The following is a 9,585-nucleotide window of genomic DNA, read 5'->3' as shown; positions in this document are numbered from 1 at the left end:
GTGGCAACAGCCCTCCGTGTGATGCAACGTTTTGCTGGCATTGCAGAAACTGGGATTCCAGGTATAATAAAACTGAGAGACGTTAGTATCCTGCTTGTTCTCCTTGGGGATCCATGGTTTTGCAATGGATCTCTCTATCAACCCATCAATGAGAGAGGACAGTCCAACCTTCTGAACTTCAGTGAAAGATGCTATGGTGGCATCCTTGAGACACTTCTTGAATATATTCAGTGAAGAAAGAGGACTGAATTTATACTTCTAGACAAAATTACAACTGTGTGTTTTCCACGGTGGACTCTAAAATGAAATAAAATGAGGGAAACTATCAGGAAAAAATGATCTGCATTAGCCTGTTAGGAAATAGATATCTTTGCCAGCTATGACTCCATGGAGTGTAGTATTAATGTCTCGCCTAGGATTAGGGTTCAGGTTTCATATACTGGTTTACGTTTTCAGAATGTATTGATTTATTATTAATTTAAAAACTGCTGGCGACCTTCAAAACGCCTCAAAACATTCTTAAAGATCCAGCTCATCCTGGGCACTCCTTTTTTTTTTTTTTGAACTATTACCATCTGGCAGATGGTACAGGACAATAAAAACAAGGACAAATAGGCTGAAAAACAGCTTCTGTTTCAGGGCAGAAACTATATTGAATTCTATGATGTAGTGCAATATGAATGCAATATCGGGTTTTCAATTTCAATTATATAGCTTGTGAAGGATGTGTCTTTATGTTTTTATTTTTTTTTTATTTTTATAGTTATAATATACACTGAAGATGGCATTTAATTTCATTGTATGATGTGCAATGACAATAAACTAAGCTAAACTAAGCTAAGCTAAGCCAAGCTAAACCAAGCTACAGTAAACCAAACCAAACCAAACCAAACCAAACCAAACCAAACTAATTAAATTTATATGCCACCCATCTCACGGTTGAAGGCGACTCTGCAGAATCAGTGCACTTCAAGTCAAAGGACCCTTTGATGCCATCAGAGATTTAGGTTTAAGCCTTTATGCTAATGAAACTGGCCCCAACATTGCCTGTTTCCAAGAAATTGAGGCAAGGCAAGTTGAAAGAGACAAGGCAAGGACCGAAAGTTGACATTTTTCTGAGCTTTTTTTCGTTCTCTTCCCTTGAATTCTTGCAGATGATGCCACAATGAGTCTGATCCGGATGCCACGCTGTGCCTTGCCTGATATTATGCCCAACTCCCCACCAGAGCTTTCTTTAAAAGAGAGTGCAAGGAAGAAGCGATGGCAAAGGAGAAAAAGTCGGGAGAGGCGCAGTGCTGGTTCAGTTTGGACTAAAAGAAACATCTCCTGGAAGTAGGTGTACACATGTAGGCCTAATGCAACGTGTCTCAACCTTGGCAACATTAAGAAGGGTGGATTCCAACTCCCAGCATTCCCCAGCCAGCATACTGGAGTTAAAGTCCACCCATCTTAAAGTTGCCAAGGTTGAACAACGCTAACTTGGTGGGAAATTAGACCGAGAAAAGAATTGTACCTTCTACAAACACCGTCGTTCAGTGCCAGCATTCAGACAACTAGGCTAACATGGAAATGGGTAGGTTCTGGTTTATTGTGGTTAGATGAACCTAGCAATGGAGTCTGCTAGCTAAGTGAATCTGGGCATCTCGTTAAGCCTTTATAAAGTCTATTTGTTTTGGGTGAAGTGTGTTATGGGAAGCCAAGAATTGTGTTTCATTAAACCTAGTTTAGGATACAATCCAATATTTTGACTACTCCACCAGAGCGGCACAGCATGATTAAAAGGTTCTTGAGGGAACCAGTTTTCTGGATTTGCAGAATGCCCTTCACCATAAATGAAGCAAATGTCCTTGGTTGACACTACATTCTCAGTCCCCCCCAAAAAACTAAACTTCAAGCAAGCTAAATTTAGTAGGCTTTAGGAAAGCAAATTGTATTCCTGTTGCTTTCACCTGCAGATTTTATTTTTCCCATAGGGTGAAGAGCTACCCCCAAAGAGCTCGTCTCAGCCGAGAGACGATGAGAGTATTGATCTATTATGCCCTAAAGGTTTGGAGTGAAGCTATACCATTAACCTTTCATGAGGTTGGCGGCCACACTGCTGACATCTCTGTGGAGTTCCTCCAGCTGGATCACCGTGACAATTATCCTTTTGATGGACCAGGTGGGATGGTGGCCCATGCTTTCTTTCCTGGAGACCCCCAGAGGGCTGGCACTGTCCATTTTGATGGGGATGAAGAATGGACTTTCCGCTCACCAGGTGATTTGATTTTCAGGAGTAGTGGAGGAGTTAAGAACTGTAAACCTGTTCAAGTGTTTGCCTGACTGCATGGAAGGCTCATATTGGATGCAGAATGGGGCCATGCATAGAATCCTGCCCTTGTCTTCTCATGTTACCCCACTTTTACCTAATGGTCTGAAGGTCAACTATACTTGCCTTGGCTTGAATGTGAGTACACCCTATGAGTGACCTGAAGGCAGTGGTGGGTTTCAAATTTTTTTAGAACCTCTTCTGTAGGTGTGGCCTGCTTTGTGGGAGTGGCTTGCCAGCCATGTGACCGAGTGGGAATGGCCAACTTGTAAAATGTGGCGAAACTCACTTAACAACGCTCTTGCTTAGCAACCAAAATGTTGGCTCAGAAACTCTGGCATTTGAAGCACGCAAGTCTTAAAGCTGTCAAGATACAAGACCCTTGTACCCCTAACCCTTTAGAAAAAAAAACCCGATTGGTGTTCAAACTTGACAGCTTTAAGACTTGTGGACTTCAACTCCCAGAATTCCTCCTCCAGTCATGTTGGCTCAGGAACTCTGGCATTGAAGTGTGCAAGTCTTAAAGCTGTCAAGTTACAAGACCCTTGTACCCCTAACCCTTTAGAAAACAAAACCCCAGGGTTGTTCAAACTTGACAGCTTTAAGACTTGTGGACTTCAACTCCCAGAATTCCTCCTCTCGCTCTTCATCTTGATGATGTGCAGATGGGCGGGGGGAGGGAGCTGAAACTGATTCTAAACAGCACTGTAGATCTGTGGAACCTCTTCTATAGAAGAGGTTAGAACTGGCAGGAACCCACCCCTGCCTGAAGGCTGCATGTACTTTTCTCCCCCCATGCTGACCTCTCTATGAGTTCAAGTGAATGCCCAAAAAGAGCTACAATGAACCTGAGGAGGAGGTGGCTTTGCTGAACGTGTGACATAGAGGTAGGGCAACCTTCAAACAAACAAACAAAAAGGAACAATAAAGGCAACATATATATTCCCTAATGCATTTTATGATGTGATGTAATCACATATCATTTATGATATGATGATATCCTCATTATTTCATCTTTTTTGATAGCGCTCTAAGACTTTCACCATAGCCCAAGAAGAATTTGTCTTTCTGATTTCATGTGGGGAAGATTTGGTGGAAACCAGTGTTGAAAAACAAAAACAAAAATAAAACTATTGTGTTAGTCTGCCCATTTGACTTTTCCTCCATCCACTAAGCAAGCTGAGAATCTTGTATTCAAAGATTCACCCTCTGATGCAACTTGGTCCCGTCATCTAGGATGGAGACGTAGATTTAACTTTTAGGGCAAATCCAGTTCTCTGCTCTGGAGTACCTAATGGCTGAAGTTTGAGAACTGTAGGAGAGGAGTGTCTGTGAAGATTCTCAGTCATCCAGGTTAAAGTTGTCTCAAAAGTGCTTTTTCAAAAGGTAACTAGAATTTCTTTGTTTTTCCTGGAAGACGTTTCACTTCTCACCCAAGACGCTTCTTCAGCTTCTTCACCCATAACTGAAAAGGCTTCTTGGATGAGAAAGAAAAGATCTTCAAGGCCAGGAATAGGAGCCATTTTAAGAGGAGGCAGCTGTTATGCATAGGTACTTTTTATTCATAATCTGGACTGAACATTGTTCACAGCTCTCAAGTTGCCATAAAAGATTCAACGAAGTGTGGATACATTACTTTGTAGGAAATTATTGGACAGGATGATATTTTTGCTGTCCTTTTGCTGTGCTATTTGTTATTCCTTCTTTTATTTTGTAGACTCAGTCTGGATACTCAACCAGTGATTTTTTATTGTTTGACAGATAATTTTGGCACCGACCTTTTTGCTGTGGCCATTCATGAGTTTGGGCACAGTCTTGGCTTAGTACATTCATCTTCCAAGCACTCCATCATGCACCCATATTACCGGGGACCGGTAGGAGACCCATTGCAATACCAGTTGCACATGGAGGATCATGCTGAAATCCAGAAGTTTTACGGTAAGTGCAATGACATGGAATCTTAAATAATCATTGCTGGGGGGTGTTTCAACCTATTCTCCCAAACACCTGAAGGCAGAACAAGAAGCAATGGAGGGAAACTAATTAAGGAGAAAAGCAACCTAGAACTAAGGAGAAATTTCCTAACAGTGAGAACAATTAATCAGTGGAATAATTTCCCTATAGAAATTGTGGGTGCTCCATCACTGGAGGTTTTAAGAAGAGATTGGACCATCATTTGTCTGAAATAATACAGGTTGTCCTTCTTGAGCAGGGGGTTGGACTAGAAAACCTCCAAGGTCCTTTTCAATTCTGTCATTCTGTCTTCTGAGTTAAGACCTTGCCTGAGTCCTTTGGATCAGGCAGACTTTCTCAACTTGGGCTAATAGATGCAATGGACTTCAACTCCTATTAATATCCACCAGCAACAGGCTTGACATCTAAGAACTCTGATAAAGACCAGATAAAGAAGATGTACTGCAATTATTTTTTAAAAAAATTAAAAAAAATCTTATGAGAATAGCTAACTCTGAAGGTATTGGTTTGCGTGTCCAACCCATTCTTTAATCTGTGGATGGTGAAATAGTGAACAAGAACTGTGTGATATCCCCCACCACTACTTTTAGTGTAAATTCAATATTTTAATATCCTTGATTCATATAATAATTAGTTATGTAGCAATAGAATGAATAATATTCATACTCATTATCAAAGTTGTTTGTAAGGTCAATCAACCAAGTTCCCATATTTGCTGTAGAATCACATTCAAATAGACAGTGGCTCATCACTCTTATGTAAACATGTCTCTATCAGTTCTGAAATGGGTCCACCACTTTTAGTGAGGGAGTGTGTGTTTGTGTATGTATGTGGGATGTGGAGTGTCTGTATTTGACCAAGCAGGTTGACAAAGTTCAATAACCTTCAGTCTAATTTGCATTGTCTGAACTGTCTGTTCCCATTTTCTGCCACCAAAATTCTTCATTTCCCTTAATACATCTCCTTTGTTTATCTCCTTTTTTAACCAGGGAGTAAAGTTTTTCATTCTACAGAGAAGCATGATGTTACCACTCCATTGCCAGGCCTTCTCTCCTTATCACAGAATTTCCCTGCAGTCAGGTTAGGTGATGGTCTTTATACTGTTCATTTGAGAAGGGTAAATCAAGGTATATTTTTGGCAGATCTGTTGGAGGATCCCAGCTTCGACACCTCTGCAGCTTTGGGTAAAAGATTCTATAGAAAGATGTAGATTAGACTTATGTATCCTGCTAAGCACTGCATTGTCTGACCATGATCTATTGAACAAGCAACAATTATCTGGTTTTAGACAGCATGCTAAATTCTAACCCAGCCATAATTTAGAAACCACAATGGTCTGCATATGTATGCACCATTTTTCTGTATCTTAAATATTTCACAGTTCTGTGACTATATCAGGGGTGGGTTCCTGGCAGTTCTAACCTCTTTCCTGCCAGGGAATCCCACTGTCTGAGTTATTGTTTTTCCTCCCCCCCCCCCCCCCGGCAATATCCTTGTTCCAGACCAGGAAAAGGATTTCCTGACCGATGTACCTCCAGCATCGATGCTGTTGCTCAGATCCGAGGAGAAACCTTTTTTTTCAAAGGTTAGTTACCTTGAAGACAAAGCAGCTTCTTCCTCTCTGGGGGCACAAAAGGGGCCGGAGTGCTGTTGTGGGGATGGGCTACTGGACATACAGTCAAGAGATCCAGATTCAGGGTCAGCCTCCTCTTTTTCAATGGAGCAGAAATTCCAGTATTAACAGGCAGGGCAAAACAATTTCTGCTATACCACACCTATTTTTTTTAAAAAAAACTTCAATCTTGTCTTCACTTACTTGCCTTTTTCAAAAGAAGCCCCAAACACCTCGTCTTTCTAATTCCTTTTATCTTTTTGCAATTCTTCCTTATCCTTTTTGAGTGCCTTCCATAGGATCATATTCATTCAAGCCATGCCCCAAAACACCTGGCCACCTTTTCGATGGAAATTAATCATCTTCTTCTTTTTTTCCCCCATTCCTGCACTGATGGCAGATCAATACTTCTGGCGCCTGTCCCAGAGTCGGCATCTCACGTCTCCCCAACCGGCTGTGATCCCTCGTTTCTGGCGAGGGCTTCCTTCGGCTCTGCGCAAAGTGGACGCTGTTTATGAGAGACCTGCCGATCATCGCATCCTCTTCTTCAGTGGTGAGGAAGATCACAAGTGAAAAGTGAGCTGGTCAAAGGCAGAAGGACATCCTGTTCCAGTAAAATGCGACATGCTTTTGAGCCCATGGCCCTGGCAGTGCAGAACCAAGGACTTATTTAATTACTTTAAAGCAATGTGTGTGATTTTCAAACACAAAATACACACTCGTCCACTTTCTAATCAAAACTTGCGGAATAAGAAGTGATTTGTTGTTTCATCTCACATGCAAGTCGTCCTTGGTAGCTTAGTGGCCATTTGAAACCTCCCCCCGAAAACGGTGGTTATAATCCGTTTGTTTGCAGGGTCCAGTAATCATGTAATCCTGATTTACAATATTTTTGCTGGAACCTGGTGTTTACTTTTGATTTCAGGCAAAAAAATGGTCTCTAGCGAACAATGGACTTCCTTTATAACCTCTGCATTCCTTTAACAACTGCCACAAAAAAGGTCATAAAATTGGGCCCAGTTACCTGCTTAAGGACCTACCAGGGTTGCTCTGCGAGTTGACAGGACCATCATGATCAGTGGTGGGTTCCGGATCCCGGTGCAACCGGTACGGTACAACGGGGCCCGGCGCCCCCACATGCATGCACGCACATGCATCCTTACCTCCGCGATGCCTCCGTGATGCTCCAGCTGCTCAGCAGAGCATTGCGCAGGCGGCGTACGCTCTGTGTGCAGGAGGAAGCGCCGAAGAGCTCAAATACAGGTAAGGAGCTTGGGCGGATGGGTGGGCCCTCCGAAGCACCGTACCTGAACGGTACCCGGTGCTCCCGGCAGGCACCGGTACGCCCGTACCGGGGCATACCGCCTGCAACCCACCACTGATCATGATGTACAACAGTAATTGCAGGCTCAATTGTGGTTGTAAGTCGAGGACTACCTGTACTCTGCCCAGCATCCTTTGACTAAAGCCTGGTCGATCAGTTCCACTGAGATGTCCACCAATAAGGGGCTGCAGTACTTCCCCCCCTCTCAAATCCTTCTAAAAATGAAAATCTTTGCATCAGTGGGAGGCGGCACCACTTATCAATGAGGGCGAAGGGCAACATATTCCCTTCAACTGGCATTGCCCACCAGCAAATTACCAGGACCATATTCTAACTCATCTTCTATTTGCTGCTCTGAGCCAAAAGATTTAATCGCTCCCTCAACCCTTCTAGATGCCATCAATCTGACCCATCTCGTTTGAGACAAATGAGCATATTTTCATAGTTGAACCTTCCTCAAACTGTTATGTTCTCCAGAAACAAGACCTCAGCCTACCGGGTAATGCAGAGATGTCTGAGAGGCGAAGGCCATACTGCCCAAAAGCATCTAGCTTGGGGGGGGGGGGGATTATAGAAATGAAGATGCTAGGCTGATGATTTGCTTTGTGCTTGTTATCTCCTCCTCGTTTTCTTTATTTAAAACAAATCAGATGAGGCCAGGAGCCTGGTGGCATTAAGGGAGATTATTTCAAGTTTCTGTTGCATAGGGCAGGCAATCCTGAATTCATGGTTTCAATAGCCAAGTTATTTCTGTTGTTCATACCATTCTTTCTCACTCTCTCTCCTTTTCTTACTCAAGGACCTCTCTACTGGGTGTTCAAGGACAATGGTGTGGAAGAGGGTTACCCTCGCCCAATCACGGACTTTGGTTTGCCCCAAGGGGGCATCAGTGGTGTTTTCTCCTGGCCTTCAGATCAGAAAACCTATTTCTTCAAGGGTGACCTTCACTGGTGCTATGATGAGACCACAAGGCACCTAGAGGAAGTCTCCCCTCTCCTCCAGGAATCCTGGGAGCAGTTCTCCTCCTCTGTCGACTCTGTCTTGACTGAAAGTGATGGTGAGTTGGGCTGTGGCCCTCCAGGCTGATCTTGGGCTGACCCAGAAGTTTCATTGCATGTTGAACTGGGCACCTGGGAATCATGAAATGCCACCTTTGCATCAATCTATTGTTGCTGTCACTTCTCTGTCCTCCTGCAGGAACACTCTATGTTTTTAAGGGCCAACAGTATTGGAAGTTTGACCAGGAGACCCTGCAACTCCAAGCAGGATACCCTCGTTCCATTGCCACCGATTGGCTGGATTGCACCGTCGAATCTCTCAAGATAATGACTACTAGCCCTTCATTGGGAGTGAAACTTCCACCCAACCTCCAAGGTCCTCAGCTGAAAATTGAGGAACATGTGTGCTTTTGCACGGCTTTTTGTGCCATGTCTTCTACTTTGCTCAATGTTTTGCCCTTGGCTCTCCTGACACTGCAAGGACTTGCCTAACATGGATGAGGAATATCGACCCGGGATTGCCCTATGTCTTTCTCGGTGAGCGCGAGTTGAGGCACTATCTCAGATGATCACACTGGGCATCTGTGGCTGGACAAAAAGAGAGCCCTTCTGATGAGACCGAAAGTGACAAGCCCTTGAGATGCAGGCTGAGGTTGCCCATCCTTCAAGAACAGGAGGGCATTAAAGTCCTAACATGTGGAGCAGTAGGAACATGGGCTTAAAATAGCAGTGTTTGTATAAAATGGTGAAGGAGCTGGGAGATGGACACTAAGTTATCAGAATGTCCAACCACAAGACAAAAGAGCTTTAGTAGATTCAAGGAAATGGAAAATATGGAGCTCCTTTTTTTATAGAAGGAACCAAAGATATCTGCTCCCTAGCTGGTCAGTTCTCTTTATATTGTAAACGTTCTCCCTGGGCAAAAGATGGTCTGATGAAACTTGTTTAGTCACAGACCTGATCTGCTGTTTCGGGAAGGAAGCAGTGAGTCTTTCCTCCCCCACTTGTTTTTTTTTTAAAAAAAACTTCCAGCAGGCGCAGGAAGGAGCTGTTGCTTTTGACATTGACTCCATCAGCCCAGCTGTGGAATGATGCAATCTTGCTTGTCAGGGCCCGTCAAGCTAATCTAAGAAGGCTCCACTGCAGCCTAGAACTAGAAAGAGAAAAGCAGATGATTGAAAGATGAAGAATGCCTAGAGGGTGGATAAGAGCACGGCCTTTGCTGTTTAAAGCAGGCATGACAGATGGAGCCAGATCCAACCTACCAGGCAACTTTTGATAGATTGTAGACCTGAATGGAAACTTAACATGTCTGAGACTAGACAGGTTTCGGTCCTTGCTTCCAGCCAAAAGGATATGCATAGACTCC

The 9,585-nt window shown here is 43.5% G+C and overlaps 1 protein-coding gene across 1 annotated transcript; it reads left to right on the top strand.

Annotated features, from left to right (window-relative positions):
- The first annotated feature begins 1,203 nt into the window (after positions 1-1,203).
- Positions 1,204-9,585, top strand: LOC309396213 (matrix metalloproteinase-17-like). Its single transcript, XM_081961144.1, has 8 exons — positions 1,204-1,332; positions 1,974-2,257; positions 4,070-4,246; positions 5,272-5,362; positions 5,785-5,867; positions 6,295-6,447; positions 8,018-8,275; positions 8,416-9,585. The coding sequence occupies exons 1-8, from the start codon at positions 1,208-1,210 to the stop codon at positions 8,706-8,708; spliced, it is 1,464 nt and encodes a 487-aa protein (XP_081817270.1). The 5' UTR covers positions 1,204-1,207; the 3' UTR covers positions 8,709-9,585.

This window comes from Natrix helvetica, assembly GCF_964273705.1.
Source record: "Natrix helvetica genome assembly, chromosome: 8".
Classification (NCBI taxonomy): domain Eukaryota; kingdom Metazoa; phylum Chordata; class Lepidosauria; order Squamata; family Natricidae; genus Natrix; species Natrix helvetica.
This window is presented reverse-complemented; position numbering and strand designations above follow the sequence as displayed.